Source organism: Scatophagus argus, chromosome 14 (assembly GCF_020382885.2).
Source record: "Scatophagus argus isolate fScaArg1 chromosome 14, fScaArg1.pri, whole genome shotgun sequence".
NCBI classification, from domain to species: domain Eukaryota; kingdom Metazoa; phylum Chordata; class Actinopteri; family Scatophagidae; genus Scatophagus; species Scatophagus argus.
In genome coordinates this window covers 7,687,347-7,704,648 of record NC_058506.1, presented here as the reverse complement: position 1 = coordinate 7,704,648, position 17,302 = coordinate 7,687,347, and the positions used below count along the sequence as shown (strand labels likewise).

At 39.3% G+C, this 17,302-nt stretch overlaps 1 protein-coding gene across 4 annotated transcripts in view; it reads left to right on the top strand.

The window, feature by feature from the left end:
• The window catches only part of LOC124070843 (seizure protein 6 homolog), an 87,820-nt gene that overhangs the window by 56,834 nt on the left and 13,684 nt on the right, over window positions 1-17,302 (top strand). For all 4 annotated transcript variants that reach the window (XM_046411122.1, XM_046411121.1, XM_046411119.1 and 1 more), the window contains exons 4-9: window positions 5,375-5,567; window positions 13,156-13,341; window positions 14,304-14,472; window positions 14,980-15,146; window positions 15,237-15,431; window positions 16,287-16,425. In XM_046411122.1, the coding sequence (XP_046267078.1) occupies window positions 5,375-5,567; window positions 13,156-13,341; window positions 14,304-14,472; window positions 14,980-15,146; window positions 15,237-15,431; window positions 16,287-16,425 (1,049 nt within the window). The remainder of the gene's footprint in view (window positions 1-5,374; window positions 5,568-13,155; window positions 13,342-14,303; window positions 14,473-14,979; window positions 15,147-15,236; window positions 15,432-16,286; window positions 16,426-17,302) is intronic.

Below are 17,302 nucleotides of genomic sequence, written 5' to 3'. Positions count from 1 at the left end.
TCCTTTGAAACATTTATTTTAGAGATTTTACCCCATCTTTTGTATTCCAAGTGCAATTCTAGGCCTGTCGATTGTACCATGGCCTTGCAGAATGGTCTGTTCATTATAGTGGTTTGATTGAAAAAGACTGGCTAGAAGAGAGAGATGACCCTCTCTCCTCTAGCCCTCTCATTTTGATTGTGCTCAAGAAATGTTTTACTGGAACAGTTGGGGGAAAAAAGAAATGCTTGAAGGGAAAGAGCACCTACCTAAAGGACAGTCTTATATTTCTTGCATTGTTTAGAGCTTTCCTTTTATAAACTGGATTTAAAAAAAAAAGAGACACAATTCACAAGACACAATTCTCAAAATGGAACAGCACAATGTTTAGATGGCATCCTCTGATAATGTTGTGTTTGGTGCAGAAGTGTGCTTTGTCAGCCAAAACCCCAGTATCACAAATGTGTCTGCTGAGGCAGACATTCCAGCTAGGAGTTACAATGAGCCTGCTCTCATTACAGTCCAAAGGAACATGCATGTGTGTGTACATATGTGCACAAACGTACACATACACATACATGTATATGTGTGTGTGTGTGTGCGTGTGAGGAGGAAGTCCCTCTGGGCATTTGGCTGCAGCACCGGTGAAGATAAGGTAGTCTGATGTCTCCTGACATGGCCAATGATTCATAATTGAGGTAGGACAGCTGTTGCTGGCTGCACTGACAGGTCCCTGGGTGGATGACAGATGATAGGGCCCTCTGGGGCTGAACTATCTATCAGTCCAAATGTTCACTGTCCACTGTCTGCTCACCTGTCCTTCATGAGCTGCCCTGGTATATGTAAACCAAGTGACCAGAGACACACAATCCTACCAGGATTGTAGGTCACACTGTAGATGGACACGCTACCAAACACTTACCCAATGCGATGTTTACTAAGTAAACAACAGACACAACTCCTTTCATATAGTTTGCGGTATTGTTTTTTTTCCCCCCCAAAATCTGTGTTTAGATTAGTACGAATATTTAATTATAATTACAGATTATTAACACAACTGAAAATGTATTGTTCCATCATGAATGGATGGAATTGTGCCTTGTCACAAAATATTGCAGTGAAACAGTCAGGAAAACTGTCTGATCTTCATTTATAAAACAGATGTATCAAATAATTTAAAATGCCAAAAACAATAAAAATCATAGTAAATAAAGGTAAATGACTGAAGTAGACAAATTAAAACAATTATATAGTTAAATTAGGGCATTCAAACACAACCAGAAGAGACATTAAGTATTCAGACTGTTGGATGTCTTTAGAAGTGATTAAGTTAAAGATGTAGCCTCTCTAATCTCAATGGCTAAAGTGTTCCATTCTCTGAGGACTTTAGGCCTGGTCACCCTTGGTTACTTGCTGAGACCTTGAAATAATCAGAGGAGCCCAATCCATCAATCTACATGACACCGAGGCATGTGAGGAGTCTGCAGATCAGTGATGTATACAGAGAAACGTAATTAAATGCTTTGAAAGTCAGCAGTAAAATGTTAAAATGACTGCAGAAGTAGGAGCCAACATAAGTTGGCTAGAGCAGGAGCAAAATGTTCATATCTTTTGGTGCCAGTTATAATTGAAGCAGCAATCTTCTGCACCAATTGGAGTCAGCGGAGAAAGCTCTAATACCAGCATAAAGTGCATTAAAATAGTGCAGGCAGGCAAAAAGTAAAAACCATGTACAACTTTATTCCAGCAGGACACATAGATGAATGAAAAAAAAATGTTAAGAGTTCATTTTTAGTTAATTTTTTCTTGTTTCATATTACTTTAATTCAAGATCTGTCTTTGAGGTGACACATATCAGATTTACGTAACAAACTTGAGCCTAGAATTAGTTTTCTTTATAGAAATAAATCCTGCCTATCTATCTCTAGGAGAAAATGTTGTGTGCATGCTACAATCTTGTGGGTCTTGAACCATGAAGATACATTCTATACTCATGTGCTGGACTCAGTCTTGAAACTGCTGGACCCTTTTTATATTATTACTCCAGATTTTATCACAGATGCTAGCTGTCAAACTCACTACTGTGACCTGTATGACTCTGTTGGATGGCCCTCTTTTGCACAGCACAGGAAGCAATATGATATTCTTTTTATTTATAGAGCACTAATTGGTAAACTTTCTCTGTATTTGACCAATGTCATGAGACATGCAACTAGATCTCAAGACCAGAGGAGTCTGAAAACACTGACGTATAGGACTGAATGGGAGAAGCCTGCCTTCAGTATTGCTGTACTACTTATGTGAAATCAGACTAAAGTTAAGCTGACCTCTCTGGTATCATATGGTGTTTTAAAGAGCTACAGGCTGAGCCACTAGAGAAAAAGACTTGCAACTGCTTTAAAGAGAGCACATGCTGGGAGAAATAATGGCTTATATTTGAGTATGTGTGGAATGTATATAGATGCATTTGAACTGTGTACAGCATAGCTGTGTTTATATATAAACTGTACATATATATATATATATTATGCCTTCTTGTGTACAGTTGCAGGGCCCCCTTGGAAAAGAGATTTCAGTCTCACTGGGTCCTTCCTGCTAAAATAAAGGCAAAATGAAAAATTAAAAACACTACTGTCTTTGGAGCCACCTGCTTGCTGTAGGGGAGGGTAGGGGAGGTAGGATAAGAGGCTTTCCACCTGCTCCATGGAGGGCTGTAGCAAGAAGCACATTTGATTTCTAGCCTGATTTCTTTTTCTTTTCTTTCTTTCTTTTTTTTTTTTTTTTTTTTTTTTTTTGAAACAGAGATGGATGTCTGAAGTATGTGTGAACCTATGTGGAATATCAGCCACCTCTCGATTCACTAGCATTACATAATGGCACAAACACATTACACGATAATATTTGAGAATGAAACTAAGAGATGAACAGCATTACAGGGCTCTTACCTCATCCGAATTCCCATTAAATATAATCTGACTACGTGCTTAAAAAGTTTAGAGTAAAACAAAGTACACACAAACTTCCTGTCCCTTGAAAATGTTGGAACTTGAAATGTTACTTTATACAAGGCTGCAGAAAACAGTAATATCAGTTATGAATGTAATTTACAGTTGAGTGAAATCACAGCTCCATATTGTCTGTATTTCAGTCTTATGCCTTGAACATGAGCCCATGAATGTTCAATTGTGGAGGAATTACTGCCGCATTGTGGGGTGAATTATGAAGTTATAAGATGAGCAGGCGAAATAACCTGATTTGCAAAACATCCAAGCCCTCCATATTAACTCAGAGAAAAAAGGCAGAAGTGAAAAAAAGAACTGCGCCTAAGGCTTTGTCATTGCCGTTGCCCTTGAGAAACAGGGAAAGAGGGATTCTAAAATCATGTGACATTCCCTTTATTACTCACTGTGACACTGTTGTTTAAGGCTTGTGCAACAACTAGACTACCTAAGCTACAGTGAAAAGAATCACAGTTTTTATATTAAAACATACAGAAGTCATTTTATAACACACACACACACACACACACACACCATAGGAATATCTGCTGTCTGCTCACTATTTTGATGAAAGCTTCTGTTTGCTCTCTGCGTTTTGTGAATCATCTGAAAACCTCCAGAGTGGTGTTGTGTTGAATTCTGGTTGTGATAAAAATCAAATCAATCAAAGTGACTGACCTTATGGATCATTCAGGAAGAAGTCACCTTTAAGCTCTGTCTCAGAGTGTCCATTAGCCTCTCTGCACTCATTGTCAGCTCCCCTTCGACTGAGTGACAGTTAGTCGACCTGACCAAATTCATTTTCCTGCCACTGTTGTGCAATGTGCTCATCCTTCCCACTGTCTGAGCTTTTCCAGGCTGCTGCACTAACACTCCTGCACACATATTACCTCAGGGACATCAGCCTATGGAGGGCAACCCTTTTTCTACCTCATGGCATACCTGAGACCTGAGCCCACTGCAGTGTTAGCTTTCAGAACACATTATGAATTTCACTGAGAGCTTGAAATACGTGTTGCTGAATTAGCTTTGATAGTATCCTTGCCTTTCAACATTTAGTCTCACCGAAGGGTGTTTGAATAACAGGTCAGTGTCTTAAGTTAGTTTGCATGTTATCATAACCAATTTCTTGCTTTTTGCATGTCATGTAATGTATTTATTGTAAGCTGTGTCAGGTACAGATAAGTAAATGTATTTGAAGTCAAACCATGATCTTTAAAGATCTTAATGAGGTAGTTTAAATGCCTAAATCTGACCAAGTTGCAACTGTAGGTCATGTGACTTGAAACGTGGTGAAAAGTGAGCCTGATGTAACTATCCATATAGCTGCTGTTTGAGTATTCTCACTCAGTTGCAAATAGAAGCTCTGTGAAAAGAGTAGGATTCACTGAGCTCTGAGCAGTGGTATTTTATATTTGGATTTTTATCTCCTCTTTTTTTATGAGTACAGGCCAATGCACAGAACATGTAGCTATTCATTTAGCAAGTATTCAATTCATCTGTCTGAATTGCTGAATTTTGGTTATCTTTAGTATGTTAGTCAGAAAGCTTTAATAAAATCTATCAAACTCCAAAGCTTTTTATTTTTATCCTACAAAATAATAACCATGACCTGCTGTTGGATTAACATACCTCTTCTATAGCTCTGTGGGGAATGAATCAGATGTTGCTCCAAAATGTGCCAGTGCTCCATTATCCAGACAGTTTAACTATATGCAATCCTCCAGAGGTTCTCTTACCAGATTTAGCTGCAGATGCTGTTCAAACCTGTTGAAGACATAAAGCTCTGCTGTCAGTGTGGCTTATAGAAGCATGGAGAACACAGAAAGGGAACGAGTCAGTTATGCAACAAACAGAGTGAAATCATCCAGGTAGATTCTCCAATTACTCCAAAAACATGTCTATAATCCCAGAGCAGGTTAACAAAGAAATGACTAACCTGAACATATCCCTGTGCAACTGCACTGATAGACAACTGAGCAAAGTGAGACAGTAAGTGACCCATTTTTTTCACAGCAACATCATTAGAATAAACTGAGCTCTAAAATGGAAACACAGTGGTGGTGCTGAATTAAAATCCCATCTGGTGTGAACTGAGACTTCATAAGTCAGTCACTAGGTTTGTGTGCAAAGCGATTTTGTTAGTATTCACTGTTTGAGTTTAAAGTCCATAAAGTTTCAGTGTGGATAAAAATAAATGTGCTCATCCCAACAGTGCTAAAAATACAGCCCACCGACTGTTTGCTTTTATGACTCTGTGTGCAATGTGCCACTCTACAAAGACCCTTTGCAAAGGTAATTCCACCAGTGAACCAGGTGCTAGTATGACGTATGCTCACAGTTGCAGCAGTAAAGGCACACATGCAATCATATGGCACGGTCTCTTCTTTTTCTAGGTGCTGAATGTGAGTGTGTTGAAAGGAGAGCGGGTGACAGTGGAGGATACCGGTGGCCGAGAACCCTTCATCCTTGCCAATGAGTCAGTCTTGATGAGGGGGCTCGTACTACGCAGCTGGAGCAACCAGATCGCCATCCGATTTCGTAGTGACCACCAACACAACTCTGGATTCGTCCAGCTGCATTACCAAGGTGAGCCAGTACCCAGTACTTAGTTAGATCATTCAAACTGTGCTTCCATCCAGCAACTGCTCAGCTTACAATAGATTCAAACTCTGTGTAATATTAAATGTGTAAGTGTCAAAAAAAAACTTGAACCAGCCTTTACTGCTGACATGTCTTCTTGATCACTCTATTTGTTCTCAGCACTTGATAATTTTGGTCATGCCAGCATGAAAAACATAAAGGGGGTGTCATTTGGGTTTTGGAACAACATTTATTTAAAGAAATATAAGTGGTTCCTTTGCTAATTCTTATCATATTGCAGTTATCACAAGAGTAAGAATGCAGGAAAGCACTCTTACGCTCACATAAAAAAATTAGTAACAAGGTCTATGCTATTTTCCATGAAATGCTCTTTTTCAAAACATTAACTTGCTGTAGTTTATACAGACATAAAGGAAACATAACCATGTGTTTCATGATGTGGCTTTACAATTAAATGTCCAGGAAGGAGTTTCAAATTCCACTGACCTCTGCACAGGATAAAACTAAACTGTTAAATGTAATAAATAATAACTACAAGAGTGTGTGACAGCAAAAATCTCTCTGCAGAGGTAGTTACTGTGTTGTTGGTGAATATGATGGCCCATAAATTCCTCCCCCTCTCCTGTTTTGCACGTGACACTGATCTCCCATGTCTGCATCAATGTCTGTTTATCTTAGCAATCACACAAAGTGGCCACCAATTACATGCCCCATCGATTTGAGTTGATGGTGGAAGCTGGTGGACAAAACATTCATTCCACCACATTACTGTAGCACTTTCATCAGCTCAAAAAATGAAAGCAACCATCAACACAGTGCAGCTGACATGGGATAAAATCAGCCCATCACTGTTGGAAGTGTGAGTATTGGTGTGTGGTTGGGCTGAATGATGACAGTGAGGGGTCAGAGCAGATTATACAGGGTGATGCATAGATGGGGACAGATGTTCGGCTAATGGTTGAAAAATGACACTGTCAGTAGGTGTACTTTTCTCCTTCACTTCTTCTTTTTGCATTTCACTTAATATTACTCCGCATAATTTTGTGTGAAATCTTTGTTGATGTATACAGATTGGCAGTGTACCATTTCTTTGAATTGTTTGCATTATTAAAAAAGACCTATCCAGCTACCCATCTATCCCACATCCAATGTTATATAAAGCCAGTGGTCCCACTGCACAGTAGAGAGTGGTGTGCAGGCAGACTCAGGGAGGACGCTGTACTTACTGCTGCCCCTCATAACTGAAACTGTCGGCTGCTGCTCATTTTGTGACCCACACAGCATTTGCTCATGCAGCCTCACAAGGAACATGAATAACCAAGTAGTTTCTTAGGTGTCTTCGTGAACAGGTAAACCACCGAGCCACACAAACAAAAGCACATGTCAAACATGTCTAAATAGGTGTATTAAACTTAATGGTGGCCTTTTTAAATTTAAATACATTTTGAGGATTAAACACAATCTCTGTAGGAGAAAGTCAGACACTAGCAACACCCTGGTACAGAAAGGACAGAAATTGTCATTTACATTGACACACTGCACAGACCAGAAGTTGAGATAAGCTGAAAAAGGAGGAATCAAACTCCAATATGATGAAATTATTTTGCTATGAAAAGATCGATCCTCTCACAGAGGTAAGGCCCAGAACGTCAAAAGGACCAGACAGCCCTGGATCAGTGTTTTTATTTGATACAAAGAGGGCTTCATCTCAACATGGATTCAATTCACATAATTACAACTACATCCTGTTGTGTCTGATGCTACAATAAATGTTACTGACCACTTTATAATATCAATTGTTATAACCCTCTGAAATCCTCATAAAATGACTTTCACATAGGCAACTTTTCGTATTGCAATTGTCACCAGCAACTGTATAAATAAAAAAAAAACCCTGTGCTCACATGTGTGCAGTTACTTGTCCACTAAACATCCGATTTGATTTACAAGCTAAGTGGGACAAATTTAGTTATACTAATCAGAAAAAATGCAAAGAGCATATTCCAAGGAGACTAGACATATTGGATACAAAGAAGATATTTCAATTTGTGTTCTCCTCTTGGTAAGCATAGTATTACCTTGTCCTTTATAATGGACTGTGAGAAATGTGATTGGACAAGCGTGGAGAAGGAGACAGAACTGTGGAGAGATGGATCTCAGCTCAGGGTAATTAATATCTGCTACAGTGTTGGCTCTGCCTGCGATGGCAGACTGATGGATGCCTCTATAACCTCAGCAGTGAGTCTGACACTTGGAACATGATCAGAGGTGTGTTCTACTTTTGATATGTATGGAGTGGGAAGTAGGAGTGTGGGACCGGAGAGGCGCAAAACACTTCCCTTGCACATTCTTATCTTGTCCTAAACACACACACATACGCACATATCCTCATTTCCATACAGCAGCCATTGTCCATCCAACAATAATGTCCAGAGACAGCTACTGCAGCTCTGGTATGAGGGGAAAAAAAGGCATGTATGTAACCAACAATGCACAAAACAATATTAATGCATCCTGCTTGAAAACAATCAAATGCACACAATTTAAACTACAACAACAGCCTTTTCATTGTCGACACAACTAATTCTGATTTTATGTAAACAAATTTGCGATGTATGTAAAAATACAGGTACTTAGTGTTTTATAATGAGGGCTGGATACACTTTATAAAGTATTAAAACAGTGCACTACAATCTATGGAAGCATGTTGAGGATACTGGATGCATTTTTCTTAACGCATAAAGATGAGTTAATTACAGCTACAGCATGCAAAAGAGTTTTTTGCCAAAACTATAATTCTACCAGTTAAAGCTATGCTCAAACAGAAGGTTCACCGAATGCTGTCATTCATTTAAAAAAAGGGAAAAAAGGAAATCATTTGCATGCATGAACACTTTGGGTACCAATAATTAAATGTAATACTGCACATGCAAATGTGGTCAACCCAAGGCCTTTTTACTCCCAATTAGGGAGAATTTTAAATGAAACTTAATTTATGATGCTATTCAACCACAGCTTCTTTGTTATTTATTTGATGAAATGATTGCCATCATTTCTGACCTTTCAACAGCTATAGGTGAGCTTGAATTTTCAGGATTGTATAAAATACACAAAGCGCAATCAATGGCATTGCCAGTGGCAGCGATGTTTTACAGGAATTATCGATCGGCTGTAACTAATAAGCTAGGTTGACAAGTGAGGTGGCCAGAGGACCTCTGCCACTGGCATTGATCCACAGTTTGCCACAACTTCTCAGTAGCATTGATGAGATGTCACCTCCAGTGCGAAGTTATTTCTCTTTAATAGCCCCTTATTGAGTAAATGACCATTAAAAATTGAGTTTTTAACCCAACCACATAAGTATCAATAGGCTATATCATGGCAGAGCTATGGTCTGGCTCTCTACAACTGAATCATTTTCCCAGAGACAACACTATTGATCTTTCTTTAAAAAGGTAATGCTTTGGTGCACAGCCTGGACATGAAGGTAGGACACAGTGACAGTCGCGCACACAGGACTGCTGTCATCTCAGGGCATCAAAAACAACAGCTTACTAGAGATGAAATTTCACTGGCACAGGATTTTCATTCCTTGGAAACACATTTTACTGTCTAATTGTTTCACAATTGACACTGCATTTATATTTGGGTTCTGTTTCCTGGCACCCTGTTTCATTATCTCCAGCCCCCACCTTTCCAAGTTATTCCATCTCTCTACCTGAAGGGATTCAGGGAACATTTGAGATACAACAGTTATTAGGCCTAAATTGAAATGCATTTTATTTTGTCCAAAATTCTAGTCAACGATAATTGCCTGTTATTGGTTGAAGAGCAGCATTCTGAATTTGAAGTACCCCTGGAAATGAAACATGCATACGGCAGAGTAGGGCTCATTAATGGGAGCAGTCTGTGAGTTAATGCAGGAGCTGAACCTATTTCTTTTTCAGGAAATGCTTTCTGTCTTTAAATGATTTCCAAAAGTTGATCTCTGGCAACTTTTGACAGAAGACTGAAGAAATCTTAGCTCATTATTGGATTGAAAATGCAGATTCATGGTTCCGTATTTGTTGAGACAAATAACTTCCAGATAAGTTAGAAAGGGCAAGAAGAAACATAGACAGAAAATACATTTAAAAAAGGTGGGACAAATCCACTGCTGTTGCACAAATAAGAGAGAACACTAGAGAGAGTAAGACTGGATGCGTGCCTTTTTAATTATTGTGAATAAGTACTGTGAAATGACAAAAATAGTTGTTTGGTTTTTTTTTTTAAAGAGAACGTTTAGCTCATGTTCAGATGCGTCATGATATATTGGTTATGACTAGCTACACAAAAAAACATCTTTCTAACTTCAAACTCTGCCATTTCAATCCCAAGGGTTTCAATCTATTTTTTCCTTAATTTTCTCATGGACATCTATTTTAAAAACAAACTTTAAACTAAATACTGGCATGTGCCACATATAAATTATGTTGACATTAGAGCATTTGTGCCAATAATTTCTCCCCATTTTTCTCCCCCTTCTTCATCTAACCAGTGTAATTTTGAAAGAAACATGGGAAACATAGTGAGGTGATGCATCATTTCTGGATCAAGTTCTTCCACAAGATATTTGACTGTAAAAATTACTGTCTACTTATAACTGATGTATGGATTCTTCATCAGAATGGCCCTAACCACAGTAGCGTTTTGTTTTAATCAGTTCTCCTTAATTCAGAAAATGTACACATTTTACGGGTGCACATTGTAACTTCCTGTCTGTATTGTTCACCTCTTCAACTTTTATTTCTCTCTGTAAAAGCTGAAATTTTATCTAAAATGCTTTAGTCCATTCTAGTCACGCTGTGAAACTGAAGGTTGACCTGTGTATTAACAATGTGACCATTTTCTCTGCTCTACAAGAAAACACTAACTAAATACATAAGCTCCGCATTGGTTTCCTGTGGCCTTATGGTACCATCAGCTAATCTTCCTGGCTGTCTGCGCTGTGGATCTATTATTTGTAATGGCAAAACAATCAGACTTTATGGCCCAGCACCACATCTACTGGAATGGAGGCAGCACGTAATTTAATACTTCAGGAATTGGCTCCACAATTTTTGCCTCTGGCTCTCCCACTGCATGCTCAATAGGGATGTAAATGCCACTATGATAATGGCAATAACTAGGTTCATTGGAGCTAGTGATAAACTATGAATTGAATGGATGACCCAAGGGCAGCGTACCTCGTCCCTGTGGCTCACTGATTTACTGCAAAAGAAAGACCTGTTTCATTATGGTAGAAACCAGTGACTTGTGTAAAAGAAAAACCATCCAGTAGATTAAAAACATAGCCGACGAAGGCAGTTTCACAAGCCTTTACGGCTATTATGCATTTAGGTCTGTTTTCTCTTCAGTTTGAGTTCAAAGATTGATAGAATAACATTTTTGACTACCCAATTTAGCTTCAAGGTAATGTTAGAAGCATCACTAAAGTGTTATTTTTCATCTACAAATGGCTGCCTGCGATTAAAGCAGTTCAAACACCAACCGGCTGCAGAGTGTCCAATCTTTTTTAGTGCCATTTAACCTTCACTTGCTCAGCACCTGTGCATGCAAGAACCTCAGAACCCAGATGTGTTGACCAAACAAGCCTGTTTATCAAGGCTTTCTACACATCCACTGCTTCAGCTCTAAACTTGTGATGTTAAGAGGCGAGGCCTTTGGCAGTTTCTTCATTTAGCATTTGCTGTTGACTTCATTGGGACAATTTAGATTGGGTCAAGCATGTTTTGAACAAACCAAAAAAATTATTATTACCTTATTACCAGTATGATACAGCTCTCAGTTTCTTCAGTAAACATCAACTTTAAATACTAAAATACTGTTTCTAGTTCTACCTGTTTAGTGCCAATGGAAGTGCATATTGCAGTGACATAAGATATATAGTTCAATCAAGAATCACGCAATAAAGATGTCAAATGTAAAAAAAAAACAAAAAAAAAAAACACTTAACATTTAAATTGCTATATAAAGGCTCTTGTGCAGCTGAAAATAGCTCTAGTCCACTTCTTTATTCTGTAAGCACCAAATCAACATATTGACATAAGTAAATCACAGTTTAGTTTTTTATCTTAATTGCTTTTAAGACTGGAAACAGTCTGGGTCTTCCAGTTTGCCTTTTTACCTCTTGCTTTCTCCTTTTATTAGCTCTCATTTAGGGTTTGCATAAACTCCATTAAGCTGAAAGATGACTTGCAAAGTTTGAGTAAAGTTGCTTTTAAAAGGTTTTTGTAATTTTGTGATTGCACAATCACACTGTTATTGTAACAGAAGCCATAGTGTGAGTCCAATCATATTGCTTATTTTGTGGTTAACACATTTCCAAAAGTTTAAAAGTTTTAGTCTGGTCGTTAATGTGCTTACACTAATGAGGTAGAACAGTGTGGTTATTAGATAGGAAGAGAAGGTTGTTTAATAGCCTCCATTACAGACTTGGTTAGCTCACTCCATTATCCATGCGAACTCCATCCCATCCTACACCATTCATTTAAAAACAGGGACAGAACAACAATACAAAGCAAGTCTGGGAACATTGATCTTACCCTGCTGGAATCACACGTCTTTGACAACCACTACCGAGGCAATTCCTCTTCCAGTTTATCGCATTACAGGCCGACTATGATGTTCAACTGATCAGCAGCATTTCCATTTGTCAGAGTATTTGCAGTGGCTCTACAAACATGCAATGATGTTAATTATTGGAGTGCTACAAACACGTCTTTGTACATTTGCATACTGCATGAACTGGTAAACTGCAATTAATTAAGAAAAAGAGTCATTATAAACATTGTTGAAGGCTGGTTTAAAGCATCTCTACTTGTGTGTGAGAGAGAGAAACATGAAGAGACAAAGTTGAAACACTTCACCTGATTTATCTGCACAAATTATGGAACATCTAATTGTCTATGGGTGCTCAGTGATAGTTTGGAGGAGAGACAACATGGTCAACAATGTAACACAGCAGTATGATTTCACACAATGCAGGACATAGTAGATTATGTTGTGCAGCCAGTTAGCGTTGCTGGCTGTTTGTTTTGGCAGGAATTTGACTTTGTTTAGTGAAACATTGCATCGTTGGCCATTTTTGCATCTAAAAAAAAAACCCAAATATTTAAAGCTAATAAAATTTAGTTCCATACCAGTCTCTTGATAAAGTGTTTCAGTATCATGACATGCACTCAGTTTTGCATTTTGATTGCAGAGCCAGCAATTAGCAAACTGATTATGAAGCAAATGATATCAACATGTTACTTTTAAAATCACTTCTCTCTGACATCTTGGGCAAGGCAGGTTACACACTGGACAGACGACAGTGACAGTCATTTAATACATGTGATAATTTGCTTCTGTTAATGTAACATGTGTCCTCCATCAGAACAGGTCACTAAAAATATATCCATATTGCACTTATCAAATAATATATTTAGGTTTTAACATTTCTTATTGTTAAAACCAAAAATTTATATATTTTTACTTGAACTGTAATTACTTAAACTGTCTGCTTGCTCTGACTTTTTTCTTTCCTCTCCAGCATTTGTGTTGAGCTGTTCATTCCCCAAAGAGCCTGCCGGTGGAGAAGTTTCTGTGACGCACCTCCACCCTGGCGGAGAAGCCTACTTTCGCTGTTTTACCGGCTACAAGTTGCAAGGCCCCAAAATGCTCACTTGTCGCAATGCAACCACACCTTACTGGAGTGGAAAAGAGCCCCAGTGTGTGGGTAAGGCAAGCTCTCTTTTCTAGACACGTGTTAGCTAATTAACACTGGGAGCAGTTCAGGGCATTGAGGGAGCCCATTACTGAACTGTAAAAAGAAAGCAGCTCAAAATGTAATCACACAAAACTGAATTGCTATAACTGCAGGTCCTTATACCTCCAAGTTATTTGGAGTATTGGCTACTTTTTTTTAAGATTCTATTTCCATTTTTTACTTGGTTACATTACAGCAGTGAATACTGACTGGGGCAAATGTTTAACTTGTATTTGCAATTAAATTTGTCCACTTTTCCTCAAGAAATTTAAGGATTATTTAGAATTTGACAGATCAGAATTTAATCAGACACTTTTACAAATTAAAATTGAATGCAAATAGTTTTAAAACTTGAACATTGCAAGTAGCCCTTTCCTTTTCCGCCTTTCTCTAGAATACAGGTAATGTTGATTAACGGGAAGCTTTCACTACGTTGTCTCCTACTGAGTTGATTAGTTACACTCTGAGGCCAAATGAGTGTGTTTGCATGTGATTAGCAGCACAGGGAGCTATTCTTTGGAGAAGGGGCAAAACAAGGCCATTGGACCTGGCTGCCTTAATTAGAACTGGGCCGCATGACTCTCCTTCTCCTGCTGGTAAAGGCTCATCTGCCAATTCCAGCCTTTCTCTGTGCCTGCCTGCAGCTGCTCTGAACTGATAGTGTAACTGCTGCCGTTTTGCTGTTCTCTTTATAAGTCCATCACACACAGTCACATATTCTTAGACCCAGGTGAGGCACCTAGTGTAGTCCTGCCACAGTCCACTGGATTTTGATGCAATCTTTGCTCCTACAGGGACTTTTCTCCAAACAACACCCCCCACCGCCACCACCACAGTTACCATACCATGTCATTGCTTTTCTCATCTAGTCATACTGTCAAACTCTTTGTCTCCTTCCTGTCTTTTCTCTCACTGTATTTCTTCTTGCATAGCATCCTGTGGAGGAATGATAAAAAATGCCACCTATGGTCGTATCGTCTCTCCCGGATTCCCTGGCAACTACAGCAACAATCTGACGTGCCACTGGGTCCTGGAGGCCCCTGAAGGCCACCAACTCCACATTCACTTTGAGAAGGTGGCTCTGGCAGAGGACGATGACAGGTGGTGTATGCACACTGATAAAATCAAAACATTGAGAGTGAACAGTAGAATGTGCGTATGTGTATGCGGGTCTCCAGCTAATAAATGGCACAGAGCTTTAAACTCATTTTCTGAATAACACTACGCCTGTGGGTAGACCATTAAAACCCTCAAAGGCTATAAATAACCAAAATCTTCAGGGAGTCACAGATGAATTTGAAAGGACCTTTTATCATTATAATTCTTTAACAGTGTTCCATCAAGCGAATAAATTTGAAGGGACTACAGAGGGTAGTAAGAGGTAGGAAACAGCAATTGCATTACATTTTTCACTAATCCACATGGCTATTGTCACACATGGCCATTCACCTCATTACTGAGTGGTGGAGAATGTTATCACAAGCTATTACAGCCACGACTGGAACAGTGCACAGCCCTCAGATAGCTTGTAACTTATTTTTTTTTTATGCTTCTATTACCTTTCAAGACTTACACCTATTTTAATCTATCTTCCTTCTCTCTTTTTAGGCTGCTGATTAAGAATGGCAACAACATAGATTCTCCCCCTGTGTATGATTCCTATGAGGTAGAGTATTTGCCCAATGAAGGTGTGCTCAGTACAGGACGTTACTTGTTTATAGAGTTCACCACAGACGGGACAATGACCTCCACTGGTGCAGCCGTCAGATATGAAGGCAGGTTGATTAAGAAGTTTGCATATTTTGCTCAAAGCATACTGTGCCTTGTCACTTACGGTTGATGCCACATATTTTTTGTGTCCACAGCTTTTGCGAAAGGTATGTGTTATGAGCCCTTTGTGAAGTACGGCAACTTCAGCAGCAGTGACTCCACCTATAGTGTGGGAGCAGTAGTTGAATTCTCATGTGACCCTGGCTACACGATGGAGCAAGGCTCCGTAGTGATTGAGTGTGTGGATGCACAAAACCCACAGTGGAATGAGACTGAGCCAGCTTGTAGGGGTGAGTCAGATTCCATCCACTCGTGTAATTGTAGGATGTTAAATCTTTTTAAAAATGTGCTTCCACTGGAGCAGAACTGGCAGATATGACTGACCTAAGGATCCATGGCTTTCATTGTCATCTTGATCACTGCAGGAGTTACTGAAGTCTTTTTACTCAAATATTAAAGACCAATGGCGGTTAACTATCTTCCCCTAAGCTGCTTTCCTCTGATCCATGATAAATTCTTAAAATTGCAAGAGCATTTTACTTTGACATATGTGCTTGCAGGGCAGATTTTAGAACTGCTTAAGATTAAAAAGACACAAAATAGTTGGCTTAAGATGAACACTACACAGACTACGCACCATACTGAGCCCGTCCCAGCCCTTACTCTCGCTCTCTCTCACACACACACACACACACACAAACACACGCTCTTCCTACCCTCGACGCTCTGACCTCACTCCCCGTTTTTGTTGCTTGCATGGTCATTCTGCCACACAGTGAAATTGAAAAGCTCTCTGGTAAAGCTGGATATGAGAAAATTTAATTTCTGCTCCTGTGGGATCATGGTCACCAAGCAGTTCAGTGCAAGTATGCAGTTTCTACAATGTTCATGCCAAGAAGCCTGCACACTCTATTTTAGCCGTGTTTTATTAAGCATAGGACTATGGTTCCATCCTATGAAATCACAGAGTGACTCATGTACATTTTTAGTTTCTTTTGCTTGTTACCCGCACACTGGAAATTACAGGATTTTACAAATTACACTGATACCCACTTTCCATGTTAAATTAGTCGTAATCTAAATTTTCTGTTTATTGAAAACGTTTTTGTTTCTCAGTGTCAACCTGAGGTGTTTGTGCATTGCAGCTGTGTGCAGCGGGGAGATCACAGACTCCGCCGGTGTGGTGTTGTCTCCTAATTGGCCTGAGGCCTATGACAAGGGGCAGGACTGCATCTGGGGTATCCATGTGGAAGAGGACAAGAGGATCATGCTTGACATCCAAGTGTAAGAGACTTCACTCAGGTGTAAGACTGAGAAATCACACAGAGAGGTCATGGAGGAGGTCAGATTGACCTCGAGATGGTACATACTCCATCTTCTGACACACACACATACACACACACTGCTTCTTTTCCATCTTTTCTCTCACTCGCATACATGGAAGGACATGCATATGAGGAAGCGTTTCTGTGGTTGCAGTCACTAATTAGATTTTTTTCTCATCCGCTACATTAAGAATTCTGTGTTGCTTCCAGCTCGCTCTCTGACCAGATTAGCCAGTAAGCCTCCCTGCTCCCACTTCGCTGGTGTGTGTCTCAGATTTGGCTTTGAAATGAATACGCTCTGGCAATGAACTACTCTGAGCCACTTATCCAGCCTTCCCAACTGTAATTCAACACACATGCATACAGACGTCACAATAGACAGATGCACACACAAATATACACTCCATTTCTCCCATCACTGTTACTGTACATGAATGTCAACAGCACACTGACAGTTTTCTCATCCAAGTTATTGTTTCTAAATGAAGTGTAAATGATCACATTGTTTTCTTCATTTTACACCAGATGTTTCTATTTTAAAAAAAAAAAAGAATGAAAAAAACACTTCAACTATGTGCATCTGTATCTTTGTCTGTTTATCTTGGATTTATCTGTTTGCCTCGTTTGAGTGATTCCCACATTTCCATGAACATGGAATCCTGTACAAAGCTCCAAAACTACAGCATAAATGATTTGCGTTATTGCCTGAAGCACTTGCACACAAGAGGGAGCAGAGAGGTTCAAATTAAACCAGTGGGAATACTGCCTGGGTTTGGAGCAAAATGGAGTTACTGACAAATCTCAAGCAGACACTATTAGCTTTGGTCATTTATATA